General features: G+C 36.7%; 1 protein-coding gene and 1 pseudogene across 3 annotated transcripts; one reads left to right on the top strand and one right to left on the bottom strand.

The window, feature by feature from the left end:
- Nucleotides 1-3,024: 3,024 nt before the first annotated feature.
- LOC147479882 (patellin-3-like) lies at nt 3,025-8,051 on the bottom strand (annotated as a pseudogene). Its single transcript, XR_015205413.1, has 5 exons — nt 7,992-8,051; nt 5,650-6,459; nt 5,444-5,568; nt 5,183-5,323; nt 3,025-3,766 (listed from the first exon to the last, which is right to left on the bottom strand). The product of XR_015205413.1 is annotated as a patellin-3-like (transcript).
- A 108-nt stretch (nt 8,052-8,159) lies between these two features.
- LOC147479881 (uncharacterized) lies at nt 8,160-18,333 on the top strand. Of its 2 annotated transcripts, none has more exons than XM_086579863.1 (4): nt 8,160-8,534; nt 16,385-16,634; nt 17,247-17,310; nt 17,425-18,333. In XM_086579863.1, the coding sequence occupies exons 1-4, from the start codon at nt 8,470-8,472 to the stop codon at nt 17,502-17,504; spliced, it is 459 nt and encodes a 152-aa protein (XP_086435989.1). In that variant the 5' UTR covers nt 8,160-8,469; the 3' UTR covers nt 17,505-18,333. The 2 variants fall into 2 exon arrangements, with proteins under 2 accessions (XP_086435989.1, XP_086435988.1); XM_086579862.1 differs by having other exon boundaries at nt 8,162-8,526.
- The last annotated feature ends 216 nt before the right edge of the window (nt 18,334-18,549 follow it).

Below are 18,549 nucleotides of genomic sequence, written 5' to 3'. Positions count from 1 at the left end.
GAAAGTCAGGCTAAACTGAGAGATCCAAGAACAACTTAAAACCTAACTGCACAATGCAGATGCATCTAAAAGCTTGTTAGTTGTAGCTCACAGGCAAACACGCTGGAGACAAAGAGGAAAAAATATACATATTTCGAGGGTGGCTCCTAACTCACTTCATTTCAAATGAGCCAATTCTGTTAACTCTGAACTCTGACAGAGTTCAAAACTCTGAACTCTGACAGAGTTCGGTGAACTCTGTCAGAGTTCAAAACTCTGAAAGAGGCCCCGAACTCTGACAGAGTTCAAAACTTTCAGAGTTCAAAACTTTGAACTCTGAAAGAGTTCACCGAACTCTGACAGAGTTCAAAACTCTGATAGAGTTCACCGTTCATAACTTCATTGCTTGATTTAATGATTTATTTATTTTGAATCATTCATCTCTTATAACAGAGTTCAAAACTCTGAACTCTGAAAGAGTTCACCGAACTCTGACAGAGTTCAAAACTCTGACAGAGTTCAAAACTCTGAACTCTGAAAGAGTTCAAAACTCTGATAGAGTTCACCGTTCATAACTTCATTGCTTGATTTAATGATTTATTTATTTTGAATCATTCATCTCTTATAAATCCAATCAAGTAAACAAACAAAATATCTTCAATTAATAATTCAATCCCACTTAAATGTTTATAAAGCAAACAAATATCAAACAAACCCATAGCAACGCCAATTAGTTCCATAAAAGAAGCAAAATCCCAATTTATGAACAACAAAAAATCTTGTTTGAATGGAAGAAACAAACCTGTGAAAATAAAGGTTGCTCCGACTTAAACCAAGCTTGAAACGAAGATTGATTCGGTCGAATGAACACCTTAATTCAACACAACAATGGTTAATTAGCACATTGTTTTCGAGTGACACACTGATTTTTTGGAGATAAGATTAAAAGAGAGAATGTAAACACAAACCTTAATTGTTTTCTGAGAGTGTAGCCTGTCCATTTTTTTTTGGAGATTGATTAAGAAACTCGATTTTTTTTTGGAGAAGAAGGTAAACATTCGATTTTTTATTTGAATCCTATTTCGTGTTTTTTGTTTTCAAAATTCCTGAAATTTTGTTTTTCTGGAATTTCGTTTTTTGGAGAAGAATGGACTATGTCCGTAGGATCAGTTATGTTGATGCACGAGATGAAAGGTGTGGATCGGCTGTGTCCACAATGTGGCTACAGTACCTGTGGCTCTATCCTAGGGGTGGGCAATGGGTCGGGTCGGGCTAGCCCGGCCCTAAACATTTAAAGCCCTTCAGATATTAGGGCCGGGTCGGACCGGGTCACAAGTCTAAACCTCAAGCCCTGACCCTGACCCTAGCCCTCTTTAAGGGCTTTAGGGTCGGGCTTTAGGGCCGGGCCTATATATTTTCTTTTTTTTTACTACATCAGTTTTAAAACTCATTTATATTACAAAAATGTACAATAATCTACAAACTCAAAGTCCAACCAATCTAGTAATAATCCTGTATAAGTCCAAAAATTTAAAATGCACATCCACAATCTAATGAACTCAAGTACATCGAGGAGTTCGAATTTGTTCTTCCTTGTACTCAAACCTCACCAAATTACATTTAACATTGAAATACATAGACAAATAATTATATTATCATTTTAAAGGAAGAAGTAATAGATATAAAGAAGAAACATAATAGTTTTGGTTAAGGGTCATGGAAGTTGTTAAACTATTTGTAATATCATAAATTATTTCTATAATAGATTCAAACAAATATAATATTACCTTTCTTCTAATTTAAAAGTGATTCAAACTTTGTATATGGAAATGAAAATATTGGCTTTTGAACAAGTGATGGATAAAGGTTTGAGATTACAAATGTCATTTTTCTGACAAAGGGTGTTTTTTGGTTTCTATGTTACAAATGTCTGCTCTGTATTTTGCTTTAATGGTGTGGAAGGAAACCTTTAGTTTTAGACTTGGCTTGGATGTGAATAAAAATATAATTTATAAGAAATAAGTGAGAAAAGAAATTGAGAATAATAAGTTATGGACTTTGACTTGATGATCAAAGGAATAAAGTCTTATTTTTTATTAGGCTAGTGCTCATTGTTCTTCATGGCTGCTAAGTTGATAAGTTTTTGTTATATAAAACAAGTTATTGGAAGTACCCTTGGGTGTAAGTGATAAATTACAAAGGACAATGTTATTTTAATTGAAAATATTTAACAAAGAGTTGGACAATTATGGTATACTAGCCATTTGGCCCGGCCTATGGCCGGACTTACTACATAGATAGCTAATGACTCAAAAGTTTAAAGTCCACTTGAATAAATAATATATGTATATTGATAACTAATAATTCACTACATACTTTGTTTGAAGGGTTTATGTTTTTTTTTTAAAGAGATTGCAATCAAAATACTATACACACACAATACTTGTATAGATGAAAAAATTCCGATTAAAGAATAAAATATCTCGTCCTCACTTAGCATGCAAAGAAACCCCAACAAAAAGAATATTGGATTACATGCATGAGTAAATAAACCTATATTAATGGTACGTCGTTAGCATATATTTAGGGTTTAACTAAGAATAGAGAGGCATGTTGTCTTGGATTGCGGGAGCAAGAGCATGTCATGACTTTCCGGTAGAACTCTTTCAAAGTTTTAAAATCAAATAACACATCAACAACCATAGGCAATACCACCATTTTGGCAATCACTTTCTTTATGACCAATTTCCTTAAGACCAACGTTGCATGCCTATATATGGTTTACATTGCCAAAAACTTCAAGCTACTTGACTACTTCGACTAACTCATGGAACCATGAAATGTAATTAAAATGATCTACTATGAAGTTGATTAACACTTCGACTAAATCATGGAACCATGAAATGTAATTAAAATGATCTACTATGGAGTTGATTGATGTTAATTTAATTTGTAATCAAATTTACATGTGCAACGATTTGGAATATAGATTAGCCAAGAGTGATGAAATTAATGCAAACTTGATTACAATCTGACACAACTGAATGCAATTTATTGCAACCTTGGGCAGACCCATAAATGATACTATGTGAAATGTCATATATTCTTCCTCTTAATTACAGTCTTACATCAGTTTACTCTGTAGGCAGTAAACTACAACCAAGATATGGGCCATATACTACGAATCCATCATAGAAACCAAGATATAAAAAGAAGCTAGTGAATTGAATTAAACAAATGGGTTGACCACCCCTCGTTTTCTGTTGGAATGAGATATTTCTTGTGTTTGGAGAATGGATTGCTATCTAACGGATACTTGACTGATCTTGCCTAAATGGTTTGACATTTAAAACAATTTCTCGAACAGTTTGAAGAAATAAGCAATTGTAACATAGATGACATGTAATATGGTTCTCACATTACAAATAGTTCTACATATACCGCAAAAAGAAATATATAATACTTAAACGTTCAAGTTCATTTGCATTTTTTTCCATCTCAATTTGATAGATTCTATTTGTCTCAGCCTGGGCTTCGCTTCTCAAGTCAAACCTTGTCATTTGGTAATGGAAATTCAATCTCACCAGAAAAGAAGTCTTCACATTCGTGTATAGTTCTTCATCTATTTACCTCCATCAAAATGACCCATCCAAAAATAATTAAAACATCTGCTGGAATAGTTGTAATTGTACAAAAACCCCTTCAACGATGTCAGTGTGATAGGGTTCCTGAAAAGACGTGTTCCCCAATTAGGAGATGTTCACTTTTTCACTGTCTTGAAGAATCCCTGACATTATATGTAACAAAAAAAAAAGGTTATTACCCACTTGACCTAAAACAGCAGAACAAATATGATGACCTCCTTTTTGAGTAACATGTGAACAGTAATACACTAAATGAACTATAAACATGTGCTCACCATGTGAGATGAACACGAAAAAAGAAAACCACGCATTGAGCAAATAACGCAATCCAAATAAATCATCACCATACTGTACTGGCCTACTGACACTATACATAGAAACTTAAAAGACGTACAAACAAAAAATACAGAATGAACAGTATTAAGACGCAATTTGATGTATGCGTGGTGGTGGGGTGTAAAATCAGCTTCAAGTTTAATTGGTTTTGCAATGGGCATGTTATTCCCCCCACTGAAGCACCACCACCTTCCTTCCTATCGTGATTCGTGAACTAAAAAAATGGCCATATACACAACAATTCCAACGCTTCTAAAAAGATTGTAAACTTCTGAGTTACCTATAGCCACAGACAACATGGTGTTAACTTTATAATCCTAAACTATACACAAACAACATGGTGTTAACTTGGGTGTAATAATATTTTATATTCTAAAGCACCATGAAGACTTCAATCACCACAAACAACATGGTGTTAACTTTATGATCCTAAACTTGTCTACTCAGTTAACTATATCCCCAAACACAACAAATTTCAATAACCCTCTTTTTAGCCTATTTCAAAACACCAACTAACACAAATTTACACATACAAAGCTCAATAATTTAATAACTATTACCACTAAAACTAAATGAACTGATTTTTTCAAATTTACTAAACAAAAAAAGATTATTTTTTTAAGCACAAACATAATAAAAAAAACAAATAAATAAATAAACAGTATAAAAAAAAAAAAAAAAAAAAATACTGCAAGAGCGAAAGAGAAGGGGTGGGGTTTTGAGTTTTGACCGAAAGGTTTTTTTATTTTTTCCTTTTTTCTTATTGTTACGCGAACAGTTCCTAAAACTGGGCGTGAGTTTGTTTTTGTTTCGGCCGAATTAACTAAGAACAATATTCAACAATTACCACTCCTTGATTCGCATACAAAAAGTCATGAGGGTTCTGGACTCTTAACAGAATAGTATAAGTGAAAAGGATGAAAACATCTGAATCTGAAGTCTTTTGAGGAGCTGGGAGGTGAAAAAGGCCCTTGTTCCGATGGTTTTCTGCATGTGAATTGTGCATGAACTCCTCATAGCTCACAACTCTTAGCTAGAGCGCGTGGTGAATATAAATTATGGGAACGCATGTGGAGCTATTTCAACCAAATATTTAGTCTAGAATCTCAGTTTAAAGATTCTCAACTTGAGAATCGACAATGCCTTAAAGCTTATGGAATTAAACATAGGAGCATCTATAATACTAAAATGATAGAAGTAAAAGGACTAAGAAATAATTTTACCTCAGTAACAGGGATTTCAACAGTTTGCTTGCTTGCTGGCTTGATAATAACCTCGAATCGCATCGATGAGTGGTAAATTCTGCATCACCTTCCTTGTTCAAACCACCATATTGTACTGGTACTTGTTCAGGAGCAATATATCTATAAACACCCAAATTCAGAAATATATGAGCAATTGAGCATCAATCATAATTTTCAAATCCCAAACACCACCAAATCAAAATAAAATAAGATGAAACAAACTCAAAATTCAAGACTAACTTGAAAAGGGTGTCGGCAGATTTGGATGGCCCAGCAAAAACAAACTTGCTCTTAGTCCTCAAAGTCAAGAAGGAGCTAATCATCCTATTGAAAGCAAGGTACCACCATGGAACATTGATGAAGATCTACAGATAAACAAACAAAATAATCAGATAATCATTTCAATCAAAACCAAAACCAATAAACAATAAACAATTACCACACACCTGTTTAGCGACGAATTCAGGATAATTGCGAAGAATAGAGAGAGCTTTATTAGTAGCATGACGAAGTTCCGTCTTCAAAGGTCCAGGTGAGTTCTTCAAGTCATTAACCTGAACAATTGTGCAAATACCACCTGGACTAAAATCAAGCTTCTAAATACTCTTCTCCAAAAATTGAATCCTCCACCTCAAAAAGTTTTTACTCTTCTCTTCATCAGAGAAACTCTTCTGATACAATTCCTTGTTCTGGAACTCCCCATAAACATTATAACAAACTGGGAGTCCTTCTTTATCAAAACCATTCATGAAAACAACTTTTTCAAGATCAGTTCCAAGATCTTCATCATGAAGTCCTTCGATACCAAACTCCTTTCTCCACAGCACAGTGTTCTTCACCATAGTGAATGTATCCTTGACCTTGAAATCGCAAGCTCGCAAGAACTTCAAGAGAATAGTATCACTCTTCTCGTCACCAATAAGTGGAATTCCCCAAGTGAACACTTCTTCTGGTGGTACCTGTTCTTCTTCAACAACAATTGGCGTCGTCTCTTCTTCCTTGGTTTCAACAAAAGTTTTAGTTTTTGCTTCTTCTTCTTCTTCTTTGGCGACAGCCACGACAGTTTCTTCAATCGCCACGACAGTTTTAGTACCATCTTCTTCCACCACAGCAGCAGATGATGGTTTGTGTCGGCAGATGGGTGGATAGAGAAGAATAAAAGAGGGTTTCAAGAGATGATTTTTTTTTTGTGAGAGTTGGAAGTGTTTTGTAGAATTGAAAAAAGAGTATAGAAAGATGTTTTTAACTATTTTGGGCTACGAACAATTGAAATCGACAAAAAGAGGCGTACAATTCATTTTTTTATATAAAATCTGATGTGTCAGTCTGAGAGAAAAAATGGAGGCTGACGTGGGTCACTGGGAGCATTCTCAACTACTCAGTATTAATGGTCTTTGATGTATTTATAGTAAAAGTATGAAACAGGGCCGGTTAGGGCTTGGTTAGGGCTTGGTTAGGGTCGGGCCTATGTTTTAGAATCTTAGCCTAGCCATACAGAAAGCATTAGGAGGCCCGGTACGCCCGGCCCTAAACTCTTTGAGGGCTTTAGTTGTGAAGGCTTTATAGGGCTTAGGGTCGGGTCGGTCGGTTAGGGTTAGTTCGTTAGGGCCAAATTCATTTATTTATTATCACGCACCCATATATATATATATATGGGTGGGTGGGGATAAATAGGGGTGATATTATATATATATATATATATATATATATATATATATATATATATTTTGTAACTAAACATTTGTTGATCGATTGTCTTTTTAATGAAGAAAAGCCCAAAAAAGATGTAAAGGTCGATGAGAATGAAATTCTAAGAGTAATGAAAGAAGATGACGTGGATGTAGAAGACATCACAATTAAGTATGCCGAAAATGATGAGATGGAGAAAATTTAGATGATTGTTTCACGGTCTTATTAGATTTTCTTCTACTCAACAATTCAATAATTTAGTACATAATTCATTTGGACCTATTAACATTTGTTTACAATGTGCGAAATATGAATTATTCGACTGTTCTACAAATATTTTGATGCAATTGTGCTTAAGCTGGATTTCAGTGTGGTCCTTGTCTTGCTCGTGTTCATTTGCCAAATTCTCTACAGTAACCTCCCATTGCTCATCCAATTTCAGTGAGCATATTCTTTCTAGATTTTTAGGGTCACAAAACCATGGTCAGCACTCCACACATACTGTGCCATAAACTTTGCACTTGGGAAAATACAGAGAGGAACTATTGGCTCTACTTGATATAAACTGCAAAGACTTTCAACCTTGAACTTGTGTAACCTGTATATTGCTAGGTAGGTTGTAGCAATGTAGTTGATTCACTTCTTCGACCTAGAGATCAAATCCCTAAAAAGCTTGGATTCCTATTTTGTTGCGAAGAGGAGAAGCAACAAAATGGTGATAATAGCAAGGAAGAAGTTTGGCGGGAAGCGAAGATGCGTGATGGGGTCTTATTTTTTTTTTGTCAAAGAAGAAGAAGAGTAATTTTTGGGATTTGGACAACTATGTTTGGGAAACATGAAAAGAAGACGGTCTTAATCCACACGGTATACATATCAATCCCAAAGATAATCCAACCAGATTGGGTGGTCTTAATCCACACGGACGAGATTGGGTGCACCCACACAAGTTTTTTGCAATGCTCTTATTGGAATCTGATATTTGTATGCACCTTAAATTGTTCTTGCATTCGCTTTCTTTTGGATAATACTGGTTGTTTTATTGTTGTTTTGCTGCTATTGCTATCATTTCTTAAACTCCATAAATGAGATTGGACAATACTGTAATATTTTGTATGTCAAATAATTTGTGCTTTCCCCTGCTGCTTTCAATATAACACATGCTTATAATATTTGTGGTCTCCACAACAAACTTCTATTTGTCGTAATTTTTTTCAATGGTGAGTTTGGTAAAGTCTATTGACTTCTACTTCAAACAGAAGTGAAAAAGATAATAGTTAGTTTGGTGGCATGCCAACTTCAAAGTTAAAAATTTAGAAAGTTATTTTGGCAAACAATTAGGTTACTTGTTCAAGCCTTGGTCATAGTCAAATAATCTCAACGGAACAATAGCCACAGAGTGACTTGAACAAATAAGACACCGATTCCTTCTCTAAGATCACAAAGTACCCCCACCATTTAACCAATTAACCTCACCAACTTGATGTTCTAAGAATTGTTTACCTTATTTTATTGGAAATGACATGGTAAAGAAGTGAAGATGAATCACCGTTCTCCATTATTCAAATGGAAAAAGAGAGATGGATTCCGCTTTCAACGAATTTCCAGTTGCAGAGAATGATTTTTTCTTGGAACAAGTGTGTGTGTGAGTTGGGGAGGAGGTTGTTTGTTTCAATAGATAAATTAGAAGAGAAGAATAGGACAAGAAACTCTTGGTTAGTGGGAGAGAAGAAAAGAATCTGTTTTTCATTTTATCCTTCTCAAAGTCTTTTTTTAGGAAGCAAATAGCAATTATTTTTCACTTCCATTTTTCTGCTTTTATGTAGCACAAAAGCAATGTTACCCATACATGCTTTTTTTAATATATGATTTCAATTAGGAAAAAAATTACCTTTTTCAGCGCTGCCAAACTCCCCTTAGAGCATTTGCAATGCAAGTCATAACTTTCACCCCCTCTATCACCGCCACCTCCTCACTTTTCACCCCCTCTATCACCAACCCGGTGATAAACAAGGTGAAGTTGTCGCAATCTGAAGGTGATAAAAAACATCTCGGGACGGGATGTTAGATTCCGTCTGGAGTTTTTATATCTGAGGGCCGGAATGTAACATCCCGTCGATATTTTATAACGAGACGGGATGTAACATCCCGTCGATGGCTCAATACCAAATGACGAAACAGGCTCCATTTTCACTTCATTTCCAGCAAAATTCGATTTTGTAGCCTCCATTCACAACCTTTGAACACAAATTTCCATTCATAATGACTTCTCCATCCCCCAACCCATCCCCACCAAGCTCACCACATCAAGAGCATTCCCGATGGTTTGGAATGTCAAAATTTCCAAAAAAAAGGGGCAAAGGGATCGTCGTCGAGAACGCGTAGAATGTGGGCGAGGAGGAATAAATTGAACTTGGGTTTAATTTTCCAATCGTTGTGAAATCGAGGACCACCCACCATTAAAAGCGTCAACATCGGTCCGACAATGTAAGCAAATCGAGTGGCGGAATCTCAAGTAAGTTTTGATTTTTTTTTTTTAAGTTAATTATTATTATTTATGTTAGTTTATATCAAGTTTGTTGTTGTTTGAATTTGTCGTATTATTTTAGTTTGAATTTGTATTAGTTTATATTAGTTTATTTTAGTTTGAATTTGTCGTATTATTTTAGTTTGAATTTGTATTAGTTTATATTAGTTTATTTTAGTTTGAATTTGTCGTATTATTTTAGTTTGAATTTGTATTAGTTTATATTAGTTTATTTTAGTTTGAATTTGTCGTATTATTTTAGTTTGAATTTGTATTAGTTTATATTAGTTTATTTTAGTTTGAATTTGTCGATTATTTTAGTTTGAATTTGTATTAGTTTATATTAGTTTATTTTAGTTTGAATTTGTCGTATTATTTTAGTTTGAATTTGTATTAGTTTATATTAGTTTATTTTAGTTTGAATTTGTCGTTATTATTTTAGTTTGAATTTGTATTAGTTTATATTAGTTTATTTTAGTTTGAATTTTATCAGATTAGCGTGTTTGTTGAATGTAGGAAGTACACTTATGGAAAGTCGTTGTGCACTTTCAAATGTTGTGGTCGTGGTGGCGTTGTATGAAATCAAAAAACGGATCCTAATTTTGTCACAAGATTCCCGATATTATATCCGCCACACCATTTGGGGAGTTTTTTAATTGTAATTTGGGACAAAATGATCAAGGCGTTGTTGTTTGGGATAGTTGAGCGGTGGTGGCCAACTACCCACACATTTCATTTCCCATGGGGTGAGCTTGGGATTACCCCTCTTGATTTCACAATGCTCACGGGTATCCCAATTGGTTATGGAGATGCCGTTCCTTTTGATGAAACTTTAGAGGTTTTACTACTACTGGCCGATGAGTTTCTTTGAATGTTTTGATTTGGTTGAAGATGATGAGCAAGACGAAGTTTTTGAGATTATCGGCCGAAAGCGCTTTAAGGGAGGAGCTATAAATATGAGTTGGTTTACGCAGATATTTGAATAGACTCAAGGAGAAGCCGAAAAGACTATCATATTGGTGAGGAGTCGATCCACGAGTATGTAATGCCTTCCTCTTCTACTTTGTTGGTGCGGTATTATTTGGATATCTTGATAGTTATTTACGATCGGGTGGATGGTCATTGTCTCGGGCACGAGAGGATGTGGGATTATGACCGGGGTCAATCCATCTTAGCATACCTTTACCGGGCTAGACCTCATGAGTTGAGACGAAAGCCGCTAAAGGCAATTTGTGCGGCTTTGTTTGGATTATACCGTAAGTCTTATTTATTAAGTTATTGTTTCATTTCATTTATTTATCTAATTATTAATGTTGACATGTTTATATATATATTGATATTGTATTTTATCTATTGATGACGGTATTGGTGGTACGAGCATTTTCGCGGTGATGCATCCCGCGTGTTGAAGAGGTTGGAAGAGGATGAGACTCATGACCGATTCCACGTATTCAAGCATGGGGGCTTCATCGTTGAAGCGAGGGGGTATGGGGACCTATCACATAATATTCATAACACTCGCCGCCAGATTTGAGCTTTTAGGAGCTAGTCGAATTGAAGTGGCAACCCCGGGCGAAGTCCTTCATCTTTCGGACCCCTATGCGGATATTCCGGATGTTCCAGAGAACACCGAAAACCGTAGACTATCATATATGTGTCATAGAGCAAGGTTTCTTTCTCACATGCCGAATGATACTTATAGGTCGATCCATTTTGATGGTACCTTGGGGATGATGTTGGCGGCAAGTATCCGGAGATTGTTATACCTTACCCACCACCTATGGATATGACAAACCTCGATATTCTTCCCCGCTGTTCTTTCACACTATAGAGCAAACCCAAATGAGTGGCCGGACGACGACTTTCGGGTTTTACACGGTACTATGACTTATATTGGAAGAGGGTTGGTCGAGGTCTCTTGCTAGGTCGTTATAACGGGGCACCAATTTTGAAGGGTTACTTCGAGCATTGAGGCCCGACATTCATTTCCCAGAGGAGTGGAGTTGCCCACGATCCACGGCCCGGTGTTTCATGATATTCAGATGCCGCAAAGAACTCCACGGATATTTGATGATGATGACCTTTGGCATTGGAGCATGATTACTTCTCGGGGCAAGATATGAGAATACCTATTCCACCAAGTAGATGCCGCAGTGTTGGTAGCAGATTTGTCTGATTCGAAAGCGATTAGCCGAGGTTAGTATGATTTGAATTTATTTATGATTTGTTATTATTAGTATTCACTATAACCCCTAACTTGCATTTGTTTTGTTAAACAGGATGAAGTAAGGTCGAGAGCTCTTAACTACAGACTCTCACTTATGCTATGCGTGAGTCCTTCATGGAGTCCTCTCGTCGCAGTTTTGAGTACTTACAAGAAGAACGTGTCGAACTTTGGAGCTTCGTGAGACGTGTGCAAGAGTTGGAGAATGCCGGAAGTAGAGTACCTCAAGCTCAAGCTCAACCGCAGAGAGGCTTAATAACGACGTAGGGGAGAGCTCTTCGACCGGCCTTCTCGTAGGGGAGGAGGTCTCGATGATATTTTTGTAGTTTGTAATAACCGCGGCGCCATTACTTGTCTTATGGCGTTTGGGATTGTTGTTTGTAATGAATTTTTGATTAGCGGTTTTTCTTTGATGAGTTTTGGATATGAATATGTCATTAAACAAAGGAGGTTATGTCCAATTTTTAAGAAATTATAAGTTAGTTTTTACCGAAGTTTACGTGTTAGACTTGGGTGTTGTTCATGATTGTTGTTTGTCTTCTTTATTATTTTCAAAGTATATTAGCGTGTTTTTATATGAATATGTCAATAAAACAAATGAGGTTATGGCCAAAAAAAATTAAAACTTATAAGTTCAGATGTTTCCAAAAATGGAACATTCGTTTCGCTTCGTTCACATTTGTTTCACTCATTTCCCCGTCATTGTTGAAACAAAGAAATTTTTAGTTTGGAATATCACTCATTTTGCGGTGGTTTGGTTTGGTTGTTTCTTAACAGAATAGTGTATGGGGATACCGAGACGGAATGTAACATCCCGGTTTTTAAGCCCTCCTCCCCGCACATTTTACTATTCCAAACAATGCAATTATGGATGGTGGCCCATTTGGAATTATTGAGGGTACATGGATAGACATTTGATACAATGTGTTGTCACTTGGAGAGTGAACAAAAATCTAATAAAATGTGTTGTCAATTGGTAAGTGGACCAAAATCAAAGTATCACATGTGACCTTATCATATGTGACCTTACCTTTCATATTTCGCTTTTACTCTTCTATCTTTTATATCAAACAAACAACATAGCCATCTTCTTCCCCACAACCAAGCTAAAAATAGGAAAAATGTCTAGAGAAGAAAGAATTACATATAACCAAAGGTTATGGGGAGGATCTAGTAGTAATAGTTCGCCTTACGGTTTCACCGGTCGCCTTCGGTACTTCACCAAGATGACTACATGGAAAGAGTAAAGAGATGAGCATAATGATATGATGAGGCAAGGAGGAGGAGGAGGTTGCGCTTATTATCCACTCTTTGGGGCATTAAATGACTCAAGCAGCCCATTGAAATTGAAGATGTGGATACTGACAAACGCGGTGGATCCGTGCAGGCGAGAGTACACGCTTTAGAGATGGTGGTGATTTCAAGAAACAAAAGATAATGAGGGATTACTTCACAACACCTTGTAGGTGGCCTCCTCATAAGTTTAGACGAAGGTACGGGATGACAAAGAGAGCTTTTTATGTATATGTTGCATCTTTGTTGCATCATTCGACGATTACTTTAAAGACAAGGTGGATGGATCGGGTGGCAAGCAATTTACGGGTTACAAAAGGGACTAGTCTGCGGTTGCACAATTAGCAACCGGGTTGTTCTTCCGATTCAACGGATGAGTATTTACAAATTGGAGATTCCACAAAGAAATGTATCTATGAAGCGTTGGTGCAAGGCAATTATCACGGCGCTTTGAGGAAGAGTACTTGAGACGACCACAGTGAAGGCGGAATTAATTGCTAGGATATTAGCTGAAAATGCAGCAAGGGGTTTTCCAGAATGCTTGGATCAATCGATCGATATGCAATCGGGTGTGGAAGAATTGCCCAAGTGGATGGGGTCGGAACACATGTAGGGTACAAGAAGGAACCAACTTTGATACTTGAAGCCGCTTGCACAAACATTGTTGGATCCGGCATTGCTTCTTCGGCCTACCAGTTCGTTCGATAATGACATTAACGCGTTTCATCGTTCTCATGTTTTGAATCATTAGAGCAAGGTGAGGCTCCCGCTGTTGCATTTAATGTGAATGGTAATGACTATGATATGGGATATTATCTTGCGATGGTATTTACCCAAAATGGGGCACATTTGTTCAAGCCATTCGTTATCCAAGAAATAAGCATGAAAAGATCTTTACTCAACGCCAAGAAGTCGCAAGAAAGGATGTTGAAAGGGCGTTTGGAGTTTTGCGTGCACGATGGCATATTGTTAAGGCTTCTGCTTGCGTTGTCATAGTGTTGTTGTTCTTGGAGATATAATGAAGGCATGCATTATAATGCATAATATGATTGTTGAGAATGAACGTGAAAGTGGAGTTTGGAATTGGAAAGGTCGGAGGAAAGAAACAATACCTCGCGCTCTTCGGAAGATGATGGTTTTCATTTTGTCTATCGATGATTGAAGCAAGAAATAAGATCGAAATGAAGTTACACATACTAATCTTCAAAAGGACTTAGTTGAACATGTTTTTAATTGGACCGCATTGAAGAAAAAAGCAGATCCGGTACCAATTTATGATCCAAATTGGTCGGATCCAGATGAGGGAGAAGGAGGCGAAAATTAAAATGGAAATGAAAATGTATTTCCTATGTATTTCCTAACGTGAACTATTAAGTTCCAACGTATTTCCTATGTATTTCCTAACGTGAACTATTAAGTTCCAACGTATTTCCTATGTATTTCCTAATGTATTTCCTAATGTATTTCCTATGTAGTTCCAACGTATTTAATCAGTTGTATTTTAATGAACTATATTACAATGTATTTTAATTTGATTGGTAATTGTATTTCTATGAAAATAATTATATTGGACAGAACATACATAGTGCATTAATTAAAAAAAAACAGTTAGATAAAAATACATAGTTCATTAATTAAAAATACAATGAAATTAAAATACATAGTGCATTAATTAAAAAGACAGTGAAATTAAAATACATAGTGCATTAATTAAAATACATAGTGCTTTAATTAAAATAAAATACTAGATAATTAAAATACATAAGCTTAGTTAGAGCTAGAACCACCTCTAGCCCTTCCCCATTCAAAGACGTATTTCAGCTTGTTGTTGCTGCGATTATAAAAGCGGTATCGGGATGGAGGACACTTTGTATCGATCGCTAAAATCTTAGCTTCATATTGCATCTTTTGAAGCCGATTTTTTTCCAATTGAACCTGATTTTTTTCGCTTGAATCCGATTTTTTTTTCTCTTGCCATCACAGTTCTTTGACCATATGCAAGTTCCCTTTCCCTAAGTTCTAAGCATTTTTGTGTTTCATTTGCATCCCTGTGCAAATGTATCCTCTAAACGCGTGTAAAGTAACCCTCCAACATACCAAATGATTTTTCTTGGTTCCTTTTGGACTTGGCTTTCTTCGATCCAAGAGGGCGCTCCATTTCTTTTGGACTCTATTTCTTGAGAACCCTCCAATTCAACTCCACCAACACTTGGTGAATTAGAAGTTGAATCTTCACCATCATTTTGCGACCTTTTCCCTTTGTGGGCGGCTTGACCTTGCCTCAAAAAACGCGTTACTCCACTTTGGATTATCCTTGAGTATAACGTAACAATGATCAAGTGAAAAAGCCGATTTTTCTTGTAGTTGGTATGCGTCATCCTTGCCTCGGACAACTAAAAAAAAAATGGTGGTAATTAGACTAAAATAATCACTAGGACTAAGATAATTAAACTGCAATAATAATTAGACTAAGATAATAATTAGACTAAGACTAAAATGGAAATAATAAATACACTAAGATAATTAGGCGAAGACGGAAATAATTAGACTAAGACTAAGATAATCAATAAATTCCAAATTGACAACGTTGTAATTACCGGCTTTGTATTGTTGTACCACTTGCATGTCGAGCCTCCACCGCATTCACAATTGCAACAAATTTGTTCATCATTTTTTGAAATATATTTCCACCTTCCGCTAATTGAATCGGAGACCTATCCGACCCACGTGCTTGATTGAACTTCGTTTGTTACACGATTCCAAAATCCTTTTGCATTTTGGAAAGCACCAACAATAGAGTCTTCACTAATTTTTATCCAAGCAAGACATAGAGCTTGATCATCGGACATGCTAAAGTGAGCTCTCGCTTTTGCTTGAGTGCTACCACTTGCTTGAGATGCTTGAGTTGATGCCATTTGATATTTGGTTTTTAAGAACCCATTTTAAAGAAGAAGAAATATGATATATGATTGTTGGAAGTGTGAGTTGAAATGAAACAAATGTTGTATATATACCAAAGTTTTTATTTTGACCGTTTTTTGACCGTTCGACTTTTTGACCGTTGGTAGCCGTTAGGACTCGGACGGGATGTTGGATTCCGTCCTGAGTTTTGTAATCCGCATCGGAATCCAACATCCCGTCCGGTTAACAAGTCGATGATAAACTCGGTGGTTGGTTTCACCTCGTTTTGAACCGGGATAATTATCACCTTCATTATCACCCTGCATTGCACAGCAGTTTTGGACCCAAGTAGGTGATAATTATCACTACCCCCTCTCTATCACCTGCATTGCAAATGCTCTTAGTAATGCTTGATAGTGAACAAATTGGTATACCGCAAGATATTAACTTTGGACGGTCTCTTTCTGGTTAATTTTTAACATTTGTACCGTTTCCAGTGTATTCTTGTTTATTGATTAGTTTCCATGCAATTATGTTGATCCTTATGTAGGGGGATGGAGACACAGGAAGCGTCTCGTTGTTTTAATTGTGGATCCTACAGTCATTCATTAAAGGACTGTCGAAAGCCTCGTGATAATGCTGCTGTTGACAACGCTTGTAAAGAGCACCAATCCAAACGTAACCAGACTGTTGGTTCTCGTAGCACACCTTGGTATTATCAAAGTTCTCATGGTGGAAAGTATGATGAGATAAGGCCGGGTGTCCTCAGTTCTGAAACGAGGCAACTCTTGGGTCTTGGGGTAATTAATTCTCTTATGCTCTCATTTAAGTTTATGGTGTTCTTTAAGACTACAACTATATACCTCAATCAGATTGTTTGATGCAGTTGTGGTGTTATCGTCTGCACATTGGCATGCAGGGCCACAGAGTCATTTCAGATAATGTTAATTATATTATGATAATTTATCACAGTTCGGATTACTATTAGATGCCCTCTGATGTCATAATGTCTATCATGTCCTTGTTTCGCATCTGGCTGTCGTAAGATCCTTAATTGTGAAATGACTCATCATTTGAGAAGTTTTACTTGATTGCCTATATTTTGCTATATAGATCGGACATGCTGCCATGTCTGTTATCCTGTTATATAAAAATTGATGGTGATTGTAGCGGATAAGATTGTGTATTTTTTGTCTTTGTGACTTCCATTTCCTTAAAACAAAACCAATATGTCAGATACTCAGCCTCCCTGTCTTAGACTCTTCCACTATTATTCTAGCTTTACCCTATGGCATTGATGTCTTCTAGACCTGAGCTCTTTAGTTTGCAACTTCCCATTGTTCAGTACAATAAACTCATCTGTTTGTGGATCCAGCCATGTAATAAGTTTTCCTTATTTTGTAATTCTTCAGGAGCTTGACCCACCTCCATGGCTACGCAGAATGCATGAAATTGGATATCCACCAGGCTATCTTGGTAAGTGCATCTATCTCTGTAATTAGCTACTGTTCTCTCTTACTATATGGTAATTCATTACAGCTTTCTGCTTCCTGGAAAGCACTCCTAATAACTCTAATTTGTATCTGTTAGATCCAGAATATGAGACCAGCCTTCTGGGATCACAATTTATGCTGAGGAAACTTTGGACGGAGAAGATGGAGAAATCCTAGGTGCGAGCAACAATCCTGAGCCAAAGAAGAAGATGAGCGTTGAATTCCCAGGAATAAATGCACCAATTCCAAAGAACGCGGATGAAATACGTTGGGCATCTTCACCAGGCACTTTCAGTTTCGATGCATCTAGAAACCGAATACATCTCTTTCCCAACCGTTCATCAGATACAGGGAACTACAGTGATCCTAGACGTTCTTGAGAGTATAGAGATGATGGCCCTCCAGGCTGCAACCTTGGATTTGATACACCAAGGTACGGTGGTTATAGTCCAACTTATGCAAGTGATTCATACAGTCCGAGAGGTTATCCAATACCAAGGAGCACAGACAGAGGGAGGTGGAACCCTCTGGTCCATGATGATTTGCCTAGTTATAGTCCTAACAGCCCTGTAGCTCATGCATCACCAAATACTTTCAGTCTCCTCAGAGTTTCAGCTCAGCCAATTCTGAGAGTCGGTCCTATGGTAGTAGTCAATTAGTCATTATAACTCGAGCTCTGATTTCTCATCTAGGAGGAATGACAGGCAAGATCACCACCGTCACCGTAGAAAGTAAACAGCGTAAATACTTATCTTGACGTTAACAGTTGGGCTAGTTGTTCACGCGATGAGCTTGCCCCTTGATCCCTCTGTATGCTACCTGTACCATGTACTGTCAAATCTTTACATCAAATTTTACTGGGAACTAAGTTGTAGTGTAACCTTTTCTATAAACATTACATCTGTTAAGAATTTGATTGGTGCCATTAGTTTTCTATAGTAAGGAACAATGTAAAATTCTTATCATTTGCCAAATGTTATGATGCTAGGTGCTCTTTTGTGGTTTATTTGTAAACACCTCAGACGTAAAATGTTATTGTTATTGTTCAATAAGTAATACTTTGGATGGTGAAAAAGGATGCAACCTACGTCACCACTTTCTGCCAGTGGAACCTCTGTATTTTGAAGCGCAGTCCGAATGTATGGAAACTTATTTGCACATGTAGAGGGGTAACGTATAGAAGTGTGAAAAGGCCCCAATTTTTGGAAGACTTAAACATAAA

This window comes from Coptis chinensis, chromosome 8 (assembly GCF_015680905.1).
Source record: "Coptis chinensis isolate HL-2020 chromosome 8, ASM1568090v1, whole genome shotgun sequence".
Classification (NCBI taxonomy): Eukaryota; Viridiplantae; Streptophyta; class Magnoliopsida; order Ranunculales; family Ranunculaceae; genus Coptis; species Coptis chinensis.
This window is presented reverse-complemented; position numbering and strand designations above follow the sequence as displayed.